Source organism: Populus alba, chromosome 8 (assembly GCF_005239225.2).
Source record: "Populus alba chromosome 8, ASM523922v2, whole genome shotgun sequence".
In the NCBI taxonomy this organism is placed as follows: Eukaryota; Viridiplantae; Streptophyta; class Magnoliopsida; order Malpighiales; family Salicaceae; genus Populus; species Populus alba.
In genome coordinates this window covers 16,961,360-16,983,453 of record NC_133291.1, presented here as the reverse complement: position 1 = coordinate 16,983,453, position 22,094 = coordinate 16,961,360, and the positions used below count along the sequence as shown (strand labels likewise).

Here is a 22,094-nt window from a genome sequence, read left to right as displayed (position 1 = left end):
TTGTATAAATTATAGACAACAATAATACAACAACAACAACAACAACAACAACAAAAAGAACAATAATAATAACAATAATAATAATAAAGAAGAAGAAAAAGTTGATGAGAACTTTGAGATGGAAGATTAATAATGTAAGGATTAAACAATAATAAAAACAAATGTCAAGGTTAGAGGATCCACTAATGGTATTTCAAACAAGTATAGTATAAACTCTTATTACTCAATTGGAAACCACACACAAAGAAGGTTCCAATCGGATGATTTGTCATTAATATCTCATTATAAATTGTTAACATGATCATATTAATTATCTTATTTACGTAACACCAAACTTTTAAATATTATCAGGAATTCATGATGCTAACTTATGTTAACAACAAATCAAGTTCCTTTCATAGCACATATATAGGTAATATTATACGATTGGGCAATGAGAGTGCCAAGCATTTTTTGTACCCAGTATTTTACAACACAAATCTAGATTAATCATTTAACAATCAAGGTATTAAGAATTACTAAGATAAAAAGATAAGACATATTAATATTATACATTAAGGTCCATGTTGAGTTTACACCATACTTATTCTTACACCATTAGTGTAACCTTTTCACCTTGACATATTAAACTTAGCTAAACATAATAAAGAAGAGAAACATAAATAAACAAAATAAGAACATAAATAAGATACAAGTTAACTAAGTAAAGGAAAGGAAATGAAAAGCATAAACAAGATATTAATGAAAGCAAAACTTAAGAATTACAAAAAAAAATATATAAAGAGAGAGAGTAAGAGCAAGTTCTTGATCTGAACAACCAAGCCCCTAAATGCATGGCAAATACCTCTTTTTATATGCCAAAATTTGGAACCATTGATTTGATGACTAATTGTTGAGTGGGTGGCCAACTCTTGACTTTATGAAAATCCTTATCTTCTTGTCTGAATAAAACGTCATTGCTAGCATCAGAACTAGAACCACTTATACTATGAAAGTTATAGGAAATTATCTTATATTTTCAGGAAAAAAAATTGAGGTCATTTAGACTTCTAGAACTCGAGATATGGGTTGAACACTAAATGGTGTCTAGGCTGCAGGATAGATTCAAACTTCTCCTTGTTGCTATAATTTGGACTTGAAAATGGTCTTTTTAGATCTTGGACTCCACATGAAAGTTGTAGGCCTATGTCTTACCGAATTTGTACAAAACTTTGAGGTAATTTAGATATCTAAAACTTGAGATATGACCCAATTACCGAATAATGTTCCAGTTGGACTACACCAACATCTCTTTTCTAAGCATCATCCTCTCTTTATCTTCACAATTTCAGTAGTTGAATTCATCAATCAATCCTTTGATTTATGTGATAGGCCTGCATTTAAGATGAACATTTACCATAAATTAAAGGTATCTTATATTACTATGTATGTTATTATAAAGCATGCTTTAGTTAAGGAGTTATTGATACTTCAAGTGCAAAATAATGATATAAAACCTTGATAAAAATACACTTTTAAGTACTAATCAATATATCTTACCATTACTTGTCCAGATATTCCATATGTTATTCATGTTGTTAGTCAGTTTGTTGCTTCTCCTATTATTGTTCATTAGGCAGCTATACTTTATATTTTGCAATATCTTCGCGATACAATCTTTAAGAGTCTTTTACTTTTATCCACCTATTCCTTGGAGCTATGTGCATACTATGATGTTGATCATGGTAGTGATCCCACAGATCGCAAGTATGTTACCAATTTTTGTATCTTTTTAGGTGATTCTCTTATTTCTTGGAAGATCAAGAAACAATCTATTATTTCTCAATCTTCAATTGAAGTAAAATGTTGTGATGTGACATTTACTACCAAAGAGATTGTTTGGTTACATTGGTTACCTACTAATATGAAAGTTTTCCTTTCTCATCCTACTTCTATGTGTTATGACAACCAGAGTTCTATTTAGATTGCTCACAACTTACTTTTTCATGAGCGAACTAAGCACATTGAGATCAATTGTCATCTTACTCGTCATCATCTCAAGCATGACACCATTACTTTGCCTTTTGTTTCTTCTTCCGTGTAGATTTCTTTACAAAGTCACATTTCATTTTTCATTTTTGTTTTTTGTTTTCTAGTTGGCAAACTCTCGATACTTGTAACTGTCGCATCGTGAGTTTGAAGGGAGATGTTAAATAATATATTTATTTTGTTTTATTTATTAAGGGTTGAATAATTTTTTTAGTTTAACCTATATATAATCTCTTTGTATTTATGTTAACACAAGCACTTTAAAATAAAAAGATTAATGGGAATTTCAGCCTCCTTCTCTTTTATGTTTGTATTTTTTTTATATTAATTTGGATTACTTTAACAATATTAACTTTAAGTTTTTAGCACCAATGTTTTTAAAACTCGGCCCGAGTCACTGGTTTTTGACTGGGTCACTAGGTTTTGATCGAGTCAAACCCAATATTTTTTATAAATCAAAACGACGATGTTTTAGTAAAAAAAAAATATAGTCAATAGGTTGCAACTGAGTTTTTGACCGGGTCTTGCTGGTCAACTGGGTTAGCCAGGTTTTTAACTATCCTTATTTTTTCATAAACTTGGTCTGATTTTAGCCCCAGATCAGCTAAGTCCCGAGTTGACTCGTCGGGCCAGGTTTTACAACTATGTTTAGTACATTGGAAATAACATGTGCTTGTTTGAAAAAAACAGATGCTTCAGTGGTAGTTGTACCATGTTCCTAAATGGGCGCAAAGAATTCTCTTCACATTCATTAAGAGTTTGTTTCGTATTGCGGTAGTTTTTGTGTTTATGGTTTTAAAAAGTTGTTTTTATAAAAAGTAGTTTTGGTTAAGGCTGGTTTGGTATTTATATATGTTTGGTTAAAACTATGGTTGAATAAAAAGTAGTTAATGTGTTTGATTAAACATACTTTTCAAATTGAGGTTATATATATATATTATATATATATATATATAATATATAAAATTTAAATATTGTAGATTTAACTATCATTATTACATCATTAAATAAATAATATTTTATGTCAAATATTTTTATTATTCCATTAACTTATCTACAATTTTATCATGTATAAAATTCATCTAATAAGGACTATGGTTTCCATGGTTTTTTGAGCTTGCAACAAAATTAGGTAAAATATCACCAGAAACAAAATTGAAATTGTGATCAAATTCCATAAATGTTACGTCATCATGCGATGTTCCTCTAATTTATGTAGTGTTATTAAATAATATTAAACACTAGTTTTTCAAGTAAAACACAATTTTAAAAAAAATTTATCAGGTCAGACGCGTGAATAGTGCCAAAAAATATTCACCTGGACACTGTTCACACGTGAAATAGTGCCAGGTTAATGCTTCTCTGCGTTGCCACGTGAATTATAATTTACCTGGCATGGGCACTGTTGTGAACAATGCCCTAGTAAATTACACGAGAAGCAGCTGCCAGCTGCTGTGTTGGAAATGGTGCTTTTTATGAAAACAATTATGGGTCCCACTAAATAGTAAATTGTTTTATTCATGTTACCAAACGCCTAATTTACACGGTTTGCTTTAAAAGCTAAAGCTATTACGTAAATAAGCACCCACTAAATATTATTGATGGGAGGGGCAAAAAATGATTGCACCATAAGCATTGTAAATGGCTGAGTGAGCATCGAAAAAATCACCATCCATGCTTTTCTAAGCAAAGACCGAGAGCTCTTCTCTACTATATTGAAGAGCTACTTTTTATCGTATGTAGTCCACGTCTATTAAATCTAACTAGTTATATGACTCACGCGATGTTGTGAGTTAATGTTTTTTTTTTTTTTGTATAAAAAATACCAAGAAAAAGATAAGATTTAAAAATGTTAGATCTTTCTGCAAAGCTATATCCAAGATTCTTGGGTTTGGCTTGTAACACTTGACCCAAATAATAATATTTATAATATTAATAATAACATTAAACTTGCATGACCTAGTAGGTCTAGCTACAATACCAGACCCCAATAGCCTTGGATGTGGGTTTTGGCTACAAAAGTCGTGTCATAAAAGTGTGATAATTAAATAAATTAATTAAAAAGAAAAAAAAACCAATAGAAAGAAAAAAAACTAATGAAGAAAAAAAAGAAGCTAAATTAACTAGGTTAACCCTTTAAACTAGGTTAACCCGTCAAATCTTGGATTCATGTCGTGAAAGTTTGATAACTAAATAGAAAAACAAAATTGACGAGTTACCCAGAATTAACTGGGTTAACCCGTCAAACCAGGTTACCTGTCAAACCCGGGATTCGTGTCATGAAAGTTTAATAACTAAATAGAAAAAAATTGAATATTAACAACATAAATTAAATGAAAAAAATTAATTAAAAAACAAAAAAAAAACAAAAGACATAAGCATGTTACTAATGATGAAAAAGAGAAACAAATCTAAATCAACTGAGTTAACCTGTCAAACTTGGGATTCGCGTCATGAAAGTTTGATAACTAAATAGAAAAAAAAAAATCAACGGGTTAAAAAAAAATTAACAAACTAAACTAAACGAAAAAAAATTGATTAAAAAGGAAAAACAAAAAAAAAATCCGGGTTAACTCTTCAAATCATGTTAACCCGTCAAATCCGAGATTCATATCATGAAAGTCTGATAATAACTAAATAAAATTGTTTTTTTCACATTAACAAAGTAAATTAAAAAAAAAATTCATTAAAAGAAAAAAACACAAACAAAAAAGCAAAAAGAAAAACCCATAAAGGCATAAAAAACAAAAAATAAATAAATAAAAACATGAAAAAACAAAAAAAAAAAAAAAAAAACTGTTAAAAAGTGTGTGCACAATGAAAACATTAACACATAAAAGGCATGAGGAAATATTTTCTCCAAGTCTTTTAGAGTATTTTATAATATTGAACTTAATAAAAAAAAAATGTAATATATATATATATCCAATTAAATCTTTCTGTTGAAAAATACAAAAAAAAATTTCGATCGAGGTGAAAAAAATAAAAAGCATGCCAACTACATATGTATCGTGAAAAGGGACTGAGATAGATTCTCAAGCCAAAGAATGCATGTGGAGTAATCAATAGAGTGAAGCATCCAATTAAACCACAAATCTTATTATCGAGGAAGCACCGAGGGAAAAGTGTTTGATAGTGTTGCTTAATAATATAAATTTATTCTTAGATCTTATTCAGTAATTTAAGTTTTAGTGTTGAGATATTATATATATGTGTGTGTGTATATATATATCATAATCTTAATAATTAAATATTAAATAGTGGGGAGTTCAAATTCTATTATTTCTTTTCTTAATTCAAATTAATTAAATCAATAAAGCTTTAAATCTAAATTATTTTCTCTTAAAAGAGGAGTATTAGAGTGTGATATGAAATTATTTTTTGGACTTTTATTCAACAATTGCGGCCTGGAAGAACAAAAATGGGAGCAGAAACTTAATTATAATTAATGCAAAAACTTATGTCATCAGATCCTGGCTGGAGCTATCATGATACGGACAGTTCATAAATAGTGTTCTTTGGTATGACTGAGCAACTTTCGTGGATACTTCTAAAAGATGGAAAATTCTCAAATGGAGGTCACATTCCTCCCCCCTCTTCTTTACATTCCTCACGTAATTGAGATTATATACGTATGAGAGAGAGAGAGAGAGAGAGAGAGAGCATTCGATGATAGTTAATGGCTGTCGTGACTCTATCAACCAAGAGCTTGGTTGAATATTTTTTATATAAAAAAATTATAGAAAAATACTTGATACCTAGAGTCATAATGGAAAAAAGGTACACTCTCAGCAACTTCAATGATAGAAGATGTTGAGATTTCTTGTAAATTTTATAGGGATTGTCCGGTTAAAATTGAATATTTAGTTTTTAGATTTAGAGCAAATTTTGTGGTAATTAATTTCCTGATTTTCTGTATAATTAACTTTTGAGTTAGCTTGATATATATACACGCATATATACTTTCTTTCTCATTCTCTCAATAAAAATATTAAAAGATTATTTTCTTTCTACTTAAAAACAGGTATTAAATTAAGGTTTCTGAAATCCTTGAACCCTTGAATGCTTGATTTTTTTTTTTAATCTTTGTCTTGATTTAACTAAACTTGGTGAATCTTTGAATCTTTTGGAACCTTTGATTTTATCTTCCCAATCTTGTTGTTCATTTCAACCTCTAATATTAGTATTAAAATGCTTTAGTAAACACGGTGTTGAACCCTTAATGCATCGTAGCAACAAGAATAGTGATGAGGTCCAAAAAAATTCAAATAGTCTAGGAATAAAGTTTCTAGATTGGATAATCGGTTAATCAATTAGTCTTAACAATCTCATTCGTTCTTCCTAACTAAGGTGGTTAATAGCTTATACTTGGTGCTTAGTAGGCCAAGGTGGTTTGTGACTAATATCTTCAAAAGGTTCCTATTGGTAGAGATGTGAACTCTTTGATTCTTAAATAAGTATATTTTTAGAGAGAGAAAATACAATAATATTCTAGAGAAAGATGTTTTGAATATATATATGTAGTAGAGAATAAAGATTATGAATCTTTGTTCTGAAGGTCTTATGGTATATTTATAGCCCATGAGTTTTTTTCTTTTATAAAGAGAAAGGTCTGAAATGTAATTTTACCCTGATAGTATTTAATAAGGGATAAATATTCATTACATCTATATTAATTTTGGATTGAAATATGGTGGGTCGCTGGAGGACTTTTATACGCCTAAAAGGTATAAGAAGATTAGGATATAAGACATCAAATGTAGTAAACCAGATTAAGGTTGAGTGTTTTTCCTAGGTTAGACCCAAGGGAGGTGAGTCCTTTTCTTGGTGAGCCTAAAGGAGACTGGGTTCGTGTCTTGGGTGAATCCAAAAGAGGAGGATCGTCTCCTTGAGCATGCCTAGGAAGGATGATCTTGTCATTCCCTTAAGCGTGTGTAGAGAGGATGGTCATTCCCTTGGGTATGCTTGGGATGGATGGTCATCACTTGGGTATGCCCTAAAAAGGATTCTCATTCCCTTGGGTGGTCTTGGGGCTTGACAGTGATCGTGTTTGGGTCTATCTAGCGCCAGACTCGGCATTCCTAGGGCTTGGCACACAACCAAAGCCCATTGTTCCCTAGGCTTGACACACTACCAAGCATAGTGTCCCAGGACTCGACACACTGCCAAGCCAATGTCTTGAAGCTCGCCACATTTCCATGCCCAGCGTCTTGGGGCTCAACATACTACCAAGCCCAATGGAGTCTAGGTCTGACATTCCTAGTGCTTGGCACACTGCCCAGCCCAGTGCGCTTTCATTAGGGTGTGCTTGTCTTCCTGAAAATTTATACCCATAAATCTTTCTTGATCTGGTGTTTCTTGGTAAAAATATACTAAAAAAACTTAGTTCATCAATTAGCAACAGGTGAATAGAAATAGAACAATAACCGGTAGAACCATGAAACAATAATAAAAAAACTTGAAACAATAACCACACCTTGCAATAACCACACATAACAATAGCAACAACTGGACAACAATAACAAATTTATGCAACAATAACAATGATTATTAGAAGAAAAAAAATGAGTGAAAAAAATGTTGAATCATGTGGAACAAAATCATGCCCTATTATTGTTTAAACTTATAATGTTTTTAATGCACTTATTGGTAAAACAAAGAAACTCTCCTAATGGTCAAAATCAAGTCACTTGTAAAATTAGATGATAAGTTTGAAAAGTGATGAGCAAAGAATCAAAAAGTGAATAAGTGGCTATTGATGTTGATGGAGAAACTTTTTAAGAAAAAAAATATTTTCATTAAGGTATTGTTATTTCTTCTTTATTCGGCTTAGAAATCTTTTTTTTTTTTTCTCATTCAATATTATTAGGCTTTTCTACTTTTTCTATTTAAAGGGAATGATTTTTTTTTTTACTTTTCTATTTAGTATTATTAGGCTTTTATATTTTCTTTTTTATATTTTTTTTCCTATTCAACATTATTATTAGTATTTTCTAATTTTTTCTACATAAATATTTGTAATAGTTTTTAACAAGTAGACTTGGACAAATAAGAACTAAATATTTTGATGTCTCCCTTTTGTTGTTGTGTTCTTATTCTTTAAGAGTTTTGACTTATAACAAACCTCGTTATCCTTTATTTTTTACTAAGTCAGATGCTTATAACTCCAAATATTATAAGGCATTATTTACGCTTAGTCATTGGTTATAAAACGTAGAATGCTCTATCAATAACATTCTATGATGGAAATGATGAGTTACAAGTTTTTATCCTAAATGAAATACTTTTATGGCCAAACGACATGAAATGTCCCTATTTGAATAATATAGAGAGCCAACCCAAGGTATTTTTAGAGCTAGACCATTGTGACAATTTTTTTATAAGAGATCCTTATGGCATTGTAACATATTAAAAGTCCATCAATGTCTAAAGGTGTTAGAATAGATGGTGACTTTAAACAAGTTTGCTGAGATATTTTATGTAAAGATCTAGTTACATAGGATTCTACTCTTTAGTTAAATGAGAAACAATGCATCATACAACTCTAAGAAAAGACTTGAATATTCTAATACTTTAGTCTTGGTGGCTCGAAATTGATCAAATCAAAATTGACAAGACTTAACTAGGCCCAACGAACCTAAGAACAATAATAATGTCGACAAGTCTATTTACAAATATAATCATTACAATCACATGAGTCATATCAAAAGTCGATCTTATGAACTTGTGGGATATCTAGAATAGTGGGATCATACACTTGATTAACAAAAGAAGAATTTTAAAAGGATATTTATTGTAATAATTGTTGAAACAAAGATTAAAAAAATGATGTTGTTGGAAAAACCTCAACATTAATAGTACCTACATATAATGGTTGCAAGGTTTTAAATATTACTGCACTTGTTTTTAATATTGCATGGATAATTGATTTTGGTGCTATATATCATATGAGATTTGATTTTAGACATCATACTTTGACCTTATTTATTGAAAAATATTAATTTTTAACCTTCATTGATACTTGAATTTATATTTTATTCTAGTTATTTCACAAACCTCACCTTGGATTATGTTTGTTTTTACCTTTATTAATGACTATACCAGGATTACCAAGGTGTGCTTGATGAAGTCCAAATATGAAGTGAATTTTCTACTTCAAAAGTTTCATAAAATGATTGAATCTCAATACAAGACACAGGTTTAGGTTCGATACAGTGATAATAAAGGGAGAATGTCATAGTTTTAAGCTTCAACAATAATTAGAAGCATGTGAAATTATTTATCAAACTACTTATTTCAATACACCCTAATAGGACGATGTTGTTGGATGTGAAATTTAAAACTTATTAGAGATTGGTCGTACTTCATTGATAGAAATTCACATGTCGTTATCTTATTAGAAAAAAAACACTTGCCTTTTCAACATATTTAATTAATTAGATACCCTCAAGTTCCATTGATTTCTAGAAATCACTACATAATCATATTAACATAATTTTTGTCCTTTTACTCTTAAATTTATTATCCTATATTTTTGTTATGTAGCATTTGTACACCTGTATACACACTACTGCAACAAGTTGACTTCTAAAGCATTGTGATGTGTTTTTATAATGCATGTTGATTATCAGAAGGTGTATTGATGTTATTAACCTTTGAGTTGATAAATATTGATCATAATAGTGTTGTTTTTCATGAAGACATTAATATTTTTCTTAAAAAAAACTAAACTTCAAAGGGAGCATTAGAAGGAAATTCAGACTTTAAATTATGATTTTCTAAACATAAATTTGAATTCTAGTAGTGTTGATTTATAAGTTAGATTAGACAATAAAAAAGAAGAAGAAGATGAGTTGGTTTTTAGTGGTATAATTTTGGATCAAAGTGGTGATGAAAACTTAGAAACCGAAGATATGAATCCTATAAATGTTTTTTTTTAGTTAGAATCTATTACAACTAATATACCAAAACCAATAAATTATTTGAGACTATATATTTGAGGCAGTTAGAAAATTATCAGCTCATCAACCAAGAAATACAAACCATAACTTTCAATTAAAGTTAAATATCTAATAAGTTATTATGTGAGTAACCATCATTCATTAGAATCAAATCTGTCATTTATAAATTAAATATTTATTGTATCTATTCCTAATAATATACAGGAAGTCTCAACTAAAAAAGTAAAAATCAAGAATTCATTAATCCTTTACCAAGAAAGAAATTAATAAAAATTTTGATGGATTTTACATGATAAAGTATAAGTCTAATAGTATAATTAAACTCTTTAAAGCAATACAAGTGAAGAAAAAGTTACACTTAAACCTAGGAATTGATTAAATAAACTAACATCAATATAGTTCCAATTTTCTTATCTTTATCTTTAAACTTAGATTAGCCATTTATAATTATTCAATATAAAAATACATTTTTATATGTAAATTGTTTGAAAAAGTCCGCATGGAACTCCCACCTATGTGTATGATTATACTTGAAAGGCATAATTTGAAGGTGTATAGGTTGAAGAAATTATTGTGTGGAGTGAAACAATCTTTAAGATGAGATTTGGAAGGTTTATAAAATTTATGATAACCTTCATATGTTATCAAAACAATTTAGATTATATATTATCCCTGAAAAATAATAGGGTAAGTTTACCACTCTCATTTTATATGTAAAATAATATGGTGATTATCTTTAAAAAGAAAGGCCATAAAAGATTATTTTGGTTAAATAATGTGAAATGGAGGGCCAAGGTCTTTTTAAAATGTTTTCTTAGAGTTGAAGTGTCTCAACATCTTAAAATAATTCTTTTATCTTATAAAAAATATATGGTAGATCTAAGAGACTGATATGTTAGTATATTAACCACTTGATAAACTAGTAAAAGAATGATCAAAGTTATATAAGATTGATGTACTTAGAACGCATGAGCCTAGATTTGACTTATGCATCAAGATTATTAGTTTATTAGTTAGTTTATGAATAATTCAAGAGAGCAACATATAAGCACAATTGAGGTATTTGAAGGTTGCACCTAGAAATAGAATTTTTTAACTAAAAATGCATATTTTCAAAGCATAAATACATATATTTATGTTGATTGGGCTAAAGTAGTAGATGATAGATGGTTTATTTTTTGTTACTTTATCTTTCTTGATAGTAATCTTGTTACATGAAAAAAATAGAAAACAAGGTGTTGTTGCTCACTCAAATACAAAACTTGAATTTAAAGGTATGAATTTTGGACTCTATAAAGTATTATGGTTAAGATTTTAAATTGCAAACTTCGATTTATACATCAAGAAAATCAATTCAACTATTTTATGGTAGCATGTGATATTGTCTATAATCTAATTTAACTTGATAATATAACACATGTATAGGTAGACATGTTTATTGTGAAGAATTTTCGAGCAAAAAAAAAAAACTAACAAGCTAGACAATGGTAATATTTATGCCACCAACTTAAAAATGAGTGTTGAGATTTCTTATAGATTTTATAGGAATTGTATGAATATTTAGTTTTTTTTTTTAATTTAGAGCAATATATGAATATGATATGTTGATCTCATCACAAAATAAGACAATCTAATTTTTTAAATGACACGCAATCAACTATAAAATTCAATATAACAAACGATAATACAAAAAAAGAATCACTTTCAAAAAAAAAAAAAAGTGACATTGGCCATTCAATTAATTCAAAAACAAAAAGGTGATTCGAACGTGTGTGTGTGTGTGAGAGAGAGAGAGAGAGAGAGGGAGGGAGAAGCATCGTCATATCATGATAGCACCAAACTTTACCTCCAAATATTCTCAGGTGAAAATTCTAACTAAAAGATGATGTGATAATATTTAAGGTATAAAAATTGATAGTGCATATTTTTAAAATCTAATCACTCTCTCTCCTCTCTCTCTGCCCCTAAGATGAATTAACCCCACAAACATCGAAGTGTCACCCTAACGAAACAGCACTAACAACAAGAATATTATGGCTCCGCACTGTAAAATGCATATTTGATTAAGCAACGAAAGAATATATCCATTCATTGTAATGTCATCTTCAGGTGATGGGAATTTCAGAGTTTACTTTGAATTGTCTGTGACGTTTACCTACATGTAATTTCAGAATTTTCAAATCTTTTTTTTTTTCTTTGTTTTCAGAATCTCTAAAAGCAACCATTTCTATGGTTGCCAACTGTATATTTCCCATATATTTATCAAGTTGATAGCTAGCATATATATAGTTGACCCTAGAGGTGACAATGTATGGTGCACATATATAATCATATCTATTTTGCATTTTGCCTTGTGCTAGGATCTCATGCTTCTACATGTTCCCTACATTTCGTCCGAAAATTAGTGCATGAAGCACAGAAAAGGAAGGCGTGAGAAGACTAGCTAATGGTATCAGCTAGCTGCACATTCATGGAGGGTTAAAAAAACTATTTAAATTTAAGAGTTTAAGTTATTAAATAAAAGTTTAAATAAAATTTTGTATTAATTTTCAACATGGAAATTTTTTAGATTTAAAATTTGTACAAACCCATAATTTTAATTTAATTAAAAAAAAAGAATAATGAGATCATTTACATTCTTAATTAATTGCTTGATCAATAAAGTTATGATATTGATTATTTCAATTCAAAATTTTATATTGTTATATGAAGTTGAGAATAATGGAATGTGTTGGGTTGTGCCTTAGCTAACCTTCCTATTTATATAGAGGCAGTAGAACACTGCAGTAACTGTAATGATTACAACATCCAATATTAGAATCCTATTTTGATAGATACATGAGTAACTGTAATGATTACAACATCCTATATTAGAATCATATTCTATAATATGCCCCCTCAAGCTGAGGGTGGGGGATCAACCCGAAGCTTGAATCGAAAAGCAGTAAAGGATGCAACAGGAAGCGGTTTAGTGAAGACATCAGCAAGTTGATCCCGAGAGGGAATAAAACGAATCTGAATTTCTTTCTTGGCAACACGGTCACGGACAAAGTGATAATCCACTTCAACATGCTTAGTACGAGCATGGAAGATAGGATTTGCTGAGAGATAGGTAGCACCAAGATTATCACATCAAATGGTAGGGGCAGAGACTGAGGGAACCTACATCATAAGGGTTAGATAAACAAGCATGAGATAATGGCCAAGGGATGGGTGGAGGCTGTGGTCGGGTGGCTGTTTAGAGTGGCAAAGCGGAGTGTTGTGGGCTGTTTGGGTGGCTAGTGAAAGTGGGTAGCGGTGGGTGGTTTAGCAAATTTGGGAGGGTGACAGTAGTGGGTGGGGTGGGGGTTGTGGTGGAGACCTTTGCAATCTGTTCAGAATTATCAAATGGAAACACATGTTTATGGAAGCGGACATGACGGGAAATATAAATACGGTGAGATGCAATGTCAAGACATCGATAACCAAGATGCGAGGAACTATATCCAAAAAACACATATGGAGAGGAACGAAAATCCAATTTATGATTATTATATGGACACAGAAAAGGAAAATAGAGACACCCAAAGGTACGCAAAAAATGATAATCAGGAGACCGTTGAAATAAACAATCAAACGGAGAGCGATGGGCAAGAATAGCAGTAGGCATGCGATTTATAAGATAAACAGAGGTTTCAAAAGCATAATTCCAGAATTGAAAAGGTGTTTTACATTGCCCTAAAAGAGTAAGACCTGTTTCCACAATATGCCTATAACGACGCTCTACTGTTCCATTTTGTTCATGAGTGTGGGGACAAATCAGACGATGATGAATACCAATGGTCTGAAAAAATATGGATAGTTTTCGGTATTCACCGCCCCAATCAGTTTGAACAGATTTTATTTTTAAGGAAAATTGACGTTCGACAAGAGTCTGAAATTGATGAAAAACAGAGTAAACATCAGACTTGGCAACGAGAGGATAATACCATACATATTTAGTATAAGCATCAACGAAGATAACAAAATAACGATAGCCATCTGAAGACATAACTAAAAATTAATTCAAGTGGAGCAGAAGTTTTGTGACCAGTAGGTCCTAAAGACAAACGTGATGATTTTTTTAAAGGACAACTTTGACATTGAAAATTAAGACGTTTGTTGTTACAAATAATCTTATTTTTCGAGATTAACAATTGAAAGATACATGAAGTAGGATGACCTAGTCGACGATGCCATAAATCGGCAGAGGCAAAAGTGCAGGGAGACCAATAGGCTTGAGGAACTGACGTGACGGAAGACTTGGTCAGGGCATAGAGACCATCTTTACTCTGACCTGAGAGAAGGACTTCATGGGTCTTGAAATCCTTGACATAAAACACACGAGGGTGAAATTCAAAATAAACATTATTATCAAGACAAAATTTCTGAACAAAGAGCAGAGGTTTTGTGATTACAGGAACATGAAGAACATTAGATAAGGTGAAAGAATGATGTGGTGTGTATATTTTTGTATGACCAAGATGAGATATAGGAAGGCCCTTACCATCACCAACATGCAAATTATCATTACAAAGATACGGTTCTGAAGCGGTCAAGGTGACAAGATCAGGTGTGACGTGTTGATTAGCACCGATATCTGGAAACCAATCAACAAAACCGGTTAAGGAGAGATTGCGCTGCACCAGGTTGGCAGTAGTTTGTTGGCCATAACCTCGCTGTTGGAATTGAGGGCAATGGGGAGCTGTATGACCGAAGTTCTGACACAGTTGGCAGCGTGGATTCTGCCCCCTATTACGCTGCTAAGAGCCCTGCCTATTGTCACCGAAGGAGGAGTTTTGGAAGCTGCGGTGATCAGGTCTGGAGCCAGCAAATTGGTTGCCTCTGCTGTTGGACTGGTTGGGACGCCAGCCACTGTTGAAGCGGCCCCTACTGCGGCCAGAATTGCCAAAAGTCTGGCATTGTGCAACAAGAGCAGAAGATGGAATGCTAGGTGTGGGCAGCAGAGGAGCATGTATGGCAGTAGAAGATTTGTGAAGAAATTCATGTGTGAGGAGATGACTGTAAAGATCTGCATATGATAAAGGTTCAGCCTTGGTAATAAGACTGGTAACTAAGTCTTTAAACTCTCCCTGAAGACCACGAAACACATATAAATTGAAATCTTCAAGTGAAACTGACCGACCAGCAGCGACCAATTCATCAAATAAGGCCTTCGCTTTTTGCATAAATTGAGTTACTGATTCATCACCCTGTCGAAGATCCTAAAGAGAGTGAAGTTGCATAATACGAGAGTTGGAGGTGGAAGCGAGAGCTCGCTCAAGAGTGCCCCAAGCTGAACAAGAACTTTGACAGCCAACAACAAGATGCAAAACTTCCATAGATAGGGAGGAAAGAAGAGCACTTAGAATGAGTTGGTCCTATTGTTTCCAGGTTTGAAAAAGCGGATTTACTTGAAGAGAGATACCATCATGGGCAAGAACATGTGTTGATGGACATGTGTTGGAGCCATCAACAAAACCGAAAACTCCTTGGCCTAGGAGATAAGGCAGCATTTGCATACGGCAATATAAATAATTGGTGTTTGTTAATTTGAGGGAGATTACTTGATGAGTGTGAGAAAGGGAGATAATGCTTGCGGCAGTAGAGGCAGCAAACGTGGGCTGCAAGAGGAGGCGTTCACCAGCCATGGCAGAGGAGAATCCAGGCGGTGACGCAATAGAGGAAAGCAGAGGAGGTGCTGTAAAAGAAGAGGGTTACACTATCGGAGAAAAAGAAAGCTGGACTGTTGGTGCTGCAGAATTTGAAGATGTATGTGGTGGTTGTTTCATTGAAGAAGGGAGGTTGGGAGGCTGTGAGAAAAGTAGGTTTAATTTATTTAGGGTTTTGTGGCTCTGATACCAAGTTGAGAATAATGGAATGTGTTGGGTTGTGCCTTAGCCAACCTTCCTATTTATATAGAGGCAGTAGAATACTGCAGTAACTGTAATGATTACAACATCCCATATTAGAATCATATTCTGATAAATACATGAGTAACTGTAATGATTACAACATCCTATATTAGAATCCTATTCTATAATAAATGATATCTTAAAAATAGTTGTATATTAACTTTCTTTGAAGGATTGATTCTAGTGTACATTCAAAAACATATGAGTAATACTCAATTATATGACTAGCAACAGATCTCTCTATAGATTATTTTCCATATAGTATATATGATACTCTTTGCAGCCGTAAGAGGTGGGAAAAAAAGAGGGAAATTTAGGAAAATTAATTAATATACAGCTGCGTTATCCCTTTTAAGCTTAATATAGCATGCATGCTAAAATGACTTCATTGCTACTAAAGCCATAGAGCTCCAGCTTCTTTGAGCATTTTCTTCAAAGAGCCATTAAGCTGAAGGGTCATCACTGTGTTTGCAGAGCCTACAAATCTGCCCCCAATGAACACTGCTGGCACGGAGGGGTTGCATCCTAGCCTCATAAGTGCCCACTCCATTTCCTTCCCTCTAGAGTCTTCATCGAGCTCATAAATTGCAGGGCTTACCCCTTGTTCATAAAACAGTCTCTTGATTGCATGGCACATACAGCATGAGCTCTTGCTGAAGATCACCACTGCCTTTTGGGATGCCAATTTCGCTACTCGATCCATATCACAACCAAAAATAAATGTATCTTCCTTTTTTTTCACGCTCAAAAGAAAATATGCTATGTCAGTAGCTGAACAAGGAGCTAAATAAGAGTTTAAAGTCTAAGAAATCTATATGAAAATGAAAGAAGAATGTTAGTGTTGGTTATTTGCAAAGCTTTATAAGTTGGATGCTAGTTTTGTTGATGTTTGATGGTATGCTTGGAGCTCTTGTGAGCCTCTATATATAGGCTAGGCAGCGAGAGCAGTGCATTTAATATTTGCATTGTTTAACGCAAAGTAATTAGAAAAGGTTCCTTGAGATATTTGGATTGATACCCCAAAATTAACCTTGATTTGACAGGGACTTGTGTGGTTTGCTACAAAATATTTAACCTTACTGGGCCCAGAATCAAAACACTGTATGGATAAGCCGAATGCTGCCGAAAGCAAGGAGGGAAAAGGTATATCAATTAGTAACAAAAGGTAAACTAGCTTTTCGTGGACAGAAATGGCAATGTTGCACGTGGCTTGTTGCATGCAACAATGTCAAAGTTGCATGAGTGAGGTGGGGAATGTCAGCTTTCGAGGATTATATGATAACGTTGGATGCCAAGTGCCCGATACAGACTCCCACACGGATAGTTGCTTCGCCTTGTACGGCTTTAGGCATATATCATTTTCTCATAAACTTGCGAAAAAGCTCGCGCCTGACAAAAATAATTCCTCATCTCACATGAATATTAAGCATAATATTTAGGGTTTTGTAAAATTCGTTGCGGAGGGAATATATATAGGCAAGTGGAAATGTCAAAATTCCAAATGGATAAGTCAGCCTTCATATTTTTTAAATTAGAAGATAAATTATTAATAAATATTTGATATTATATACTATAGATATGTGTTATATAAAAAAATTAATTTTAAATATATACACAATTCAAGTCAAGTAAAATTAATTTAAAGAATATTTTTAAAATAAAAAAATTATATTATAACTGTTTTTCTTCAAGATTTTATAATTAAAAATTGCTTTTATAATGATTTTATTTTTAATCTCATTAAAAATATCTTTCATATAAAATTCATAGCAAAATACTTATCAAATTCATCAAAACTCATCTCAATTCATATATTCCATTAGCATATAATATTACACATACATATATTAATTCAATAAACCCATAAATTATTATAAACCCCAATATTTTCAATAACTAATTATAAAGAAATAAAACTAAAATTAGATAATAATAAAAAATAGAAAAGGTGAAGGAAACTTTCCTAAATTATAAAGCATAAGAGATTAGTTGCTTAAGTAATTAATAGTTTAAGGCTTGAAGAAAAATTTGTTAAAAAAAAGATAGGCAGAAAAAATAATGAAAAAAAAAAGCTTGGACTTAATTAGTAGTTAACAAAGAAAACTGACCATGTAAAAACTATTATATTAATATTTTAATATATAAAAATAATTTTAAAAAAATTAAGGAGGGCAATTGTCTCCTCTTCACCATGGTGGCTCTACCAATATATACAGTTTGTTTATATTATATATATATAAAAAGTAGAATTCAAAGCATTAATATTCTTTCTTTCTAGTTAATTTTTTCACTATAACTATTATGAGCTGAAAACAAGCTAGCTTAAATACAATTGAGTTTGAATCCCCTTTCCCTTCCAAAAGGCAATCTCAACCTTAATTACTAGATTTAATGACTGATATTTGTGAGAATGAAAATTTGATTAGCATACTCTAATTGTGTGATCATACTAGCTAATAAGAGATCTATATACCATCCTTTGCTTATAAGTTAACAAAGGATAAGATGGCTGCAAGTTACAACCTTTTGTTTTTTGATGTGAGGTTGCGTCTCAATCCCTCTTGTGCTCCACGTAGTTTTGTATTGCTAAGGATATAATATTTTCAATGTATTTTTTCAATTAGACTTTCAAGATTTTGCTCCAAGACAAGACTTTATCATCTTAACGTTATTGTAGAGAGATTTTATATATATATATATTATATATATAATCAAACAGGTAAACACCAAGCTGAAGAAATTATTATCACCCAATTAGCATCAATGCACGGCTGGACCTTTAAGGGGGAATGCAGGTTTTGTCTTGTTTTGGAGGGGGACGCGCGGTCAGCTCAGTTATAAGGGACGCGCCATCTCGATCCTGTTAAAAGGGGAAACGCAAGGTCAAACTGAGATGACATATGACCAATCCAAAGGGGGACACGCGACCATTCCCATTAAAAGACCGTACATCTCTCGTCAGTTCAAGCATCCCTCGTCAATATTGAACAAAAATTCTAGAAAGTAATAAATAAATAAATATCAATTAAAAAAATAAAAATTAAATCTAATATAAAAATTAAATGAAATCAAATATTAAGAGAATAAATTGAATAAAAAAATCAATTGAAAAAAATTCAAACAAAATAGATAATAATTAAAATAATAAAAAACAAATTTTATATAAAAAAAAACAAATTATAAGATTAATGCTTAATTGTGGCATCACAACGGGATTCTCAAGGAAGAAGGAAGAAAAGGACAAGGAGAAGAAAAAAGCTTTTAGGAGCTCAACTAAGACGCCACCACTACCATGCACTATACTATAGGAAAAAGCGCAGCGTGAGGCTTCAAAACCTACTACAAAAGTTACCTTTTTGGCTACCAAGAGGCACTACTTGAAGACTGAAAGTGTCTCCAACATGATAGCATGTGCAGTGCATACCAGTTTAATTTTGATTTTTTTAAAATATATTTTATAGTTATTAAAATACTAAATTCTTTTTAAACAACTTGATTATAACAAAAAAAAAATTAAAATTTAAAAAAACTCATGAATACAAGTTAAATAAAAAATGTGTTTTTAATGGTAATTAAATTTTTTTCACTATACTTTTAAAATGAAAAAAAAAAAAACATAGTTGTTTTTCGATTAATTTTATAATGACTAATAGACCTATCAAAAAACATTGCATTAGCTCTAATAATTAGTTCATTAATTTTTTTGTTTCCAAGTTCCAAATGATAATGAAAAATAAAAGGATTATTTCTATTAAAGTTTTTCTATATATATATATATATATATATATATATATATATATTTGCATGTTCTTATGTTCCATACTTATTTCTAAATTTCTAACTTCTCTTTAACTCTATAAAAGAGAAACATTTGAGTTTTAAATTATTTGACTTTACATTTACAAATGCACGTTGATGGATTCGTAGTAGCCCAAACCTAGTTTCTAAAGGCATGGAATCGGGCAAGAATCCCGAGCCTATGTACCCAACATGGGCGCACTCCCAAGATGGATATACACCCAGCTTTCTATGAAAGGTGTACCCCTAGGTAAGGTGTGGCATGCCCAACCTTGTTGAGCATGCTGCCTAATACCCCTATGGGCTCGGGCTCTCACGTATGAACTCAATGTGTTTAGGTTCAACTAGTGCGCTTAGACTTATTTCTCACTTCTAATGGGTTCAGGCACCTTGCCCGAGTCTAACACTCATTTGGAAAAAAAATTTCAGGAACCCACGCTGGTCTTTTAGTATTTTATATTGATCAAATATGTATTATTTTGAGTAAAATAAACTCAAAATATCACAATGGTAAAATTATACTCTAGCCTCTACTCTCCATAAAATGACAAAATTCATGGGCTATAAATACACCATGAATCCTTCAAACTCAAGGTTCACAATCTATTCATTCTTAACACTTCTAATATACATATTTTTAGAGTCTATCTCTCTAAGATATCATTGTAGTTTCTCTCTATAAAGTTATTGACTTAAGCGTTGTAAAGTCCTCACATTTATCAAAAGAGACCTTTTGCAAGTACCAGTTAACAGTAACCTTGGCTTATCAAGCACCACTTACTACCAGCTTCTAACGACCAGTGCTTTCCATATGAAGTCATCAAACACCTTGGCTAGGGAGAATGGATCATATTGAAACTAAGAAATTAATTAATTATCCAACATATCAAACTTATTCTACAAGTATATCTGGTTTTAAAACATCATCAATTGGTGTTGTCTGTGGGAAACTGATAAGCCATTAGTTTCTAAAACTTCTTTTTAACATTTCCAAGTCATTTCATTGCGCACACAACCAAGAAACAGATGGGTTAGGATGCAAGACCAATCTACTTGTTACCACAAGCATTTCTACCCAAACAAACATTTAACAACCCACTTGTAAACAAAAAAAAAATGATGACTCTACCATTGCTACCGATTATTGAATCGACAGCGACGTAGTTTTATTAAAAGTTAGGGAAACAAATCGGACTATCTTAAAGAGCTGAGAGGGAGGGGTAAAACTGGTTTTAAAAAGACCAAAACAAGAATAAGAACACATCTAAACCAACCCCAAACACCCCACCTCATTTAATGGGGAGAATAAATACAAGGATGAGAGAGAAGGTGACACACCAAAGTTGTCTATAGCAGCTGCATGTTTAGCTGCATGTTGCTCTTCTCTTCCTCCATCCTAACAAAAACCTAAACCAAACCAGTGGAGTGTGCCTTGTGAACGTGTGAGGGAGAGTTAAGATCTTGAGAGAAGATTAGACAGCTACCTAGAGAGAAGGGCAAAGGGGCTAGAAAATGTGATAGGAAGAAGAAAAAGGAGAATCAGTAGGAGAAAAGAAAGAATATGTCAAACCTTCCTAAACTTACTTATATTCGAAACGTATGGGTCACAAAACTCCCTTCCTCTTGTTCTTAAGACCAAGAACTGAAAATGAAGAAAAGACCCTAAGAAAATTGACCTAAGACCTAAGCTAGTTGTGAAGGAAACTGAAATTAACTAAGAGGACAAGGAAACTTAAAAGAAATGAGGTCAATTCCTAAAACATCTAATAGAGAAAAATGAATAAAATGGAAAGAATAAATCATGATAGAGGGTCAACCTTAACTAAGGGGTTGGCCAGCATGCATGTGTGTGTTATGCTAGAATTTGTTGAAAGATTATGTGTTGGAATTGATTATTGCATGTGTGCATTCTACTGGAATTTAGTAACAGTTTAAGTGCTGAGATTGATTATTGCATGTGTATGTTCATGCTAAAATCATGGGACTTTGCTGGAACCTAATGAAAAATTACGCGTCTGCATCAAATCTGTTATGTTATTGTGATTCACTGCCGAAATTGAGTTGTCTGCAGCAAATTAGCAATCCCTACTGAATTGTGTTCTGTAGCGAATTTGTGATTCGGTGTCGAAGTTGAGTTTTCCACAATGAATTTATGATTCGCTGCCGAAGGTGAGTTGTCTGCAACGAATTAGCATTCGCTGTTGAATTATGTATTCGACATTGAATTTGTGATTCACTATTGAAGTTGAGTTGTCCGTAGCGAATTTGTGATTCACTGTCGAAACTAAGTTGTCTGTATCAAATTATCATTCACTGTCGAATTGTATGTTCTGTAGTGAATTTGTGATTCGTTGTTTAAATTGAGTTGTCTGCA

The 22,094-nt window shown here is 32.0% G+C and overlaps 1 protein-coding gene across 1 annotated transcript; it reads right to left on the bottom strand.

The window, feature by feature from the left end:
- Window positions 1-16,059: 16,059 nt before the first annotated feature.
- On the bottom strand, window positions 16,060-16,823 carry LOC118059278 (monothiol glutaredoxin-S10). The gene has a single exon (XM_035072119.2). It carries the CDS (start codon window positions 16,623-16,625, stop codon window positions 16,317-16,319), a length of 309 nt encoding a protein of 102 aa, XP_034928010.1. The 5' UTR covers window positions 16,626-16,823; the 3' UTR covers window positions 16,060-16,316.
- Window positions 16,824-22,094: the final 5,271 nt, after the last annotated feature.

Bases quoted from the DNA above. Each gene is read 5' to 3' on its own strand.
- LOC118059278 (XM_035072119.2), bottom strand. From the start codon at position 16,625: ATGGATCGAGTAGCGAAATTGGCATCCCAAAAGGCAGTGGTGATCTTC.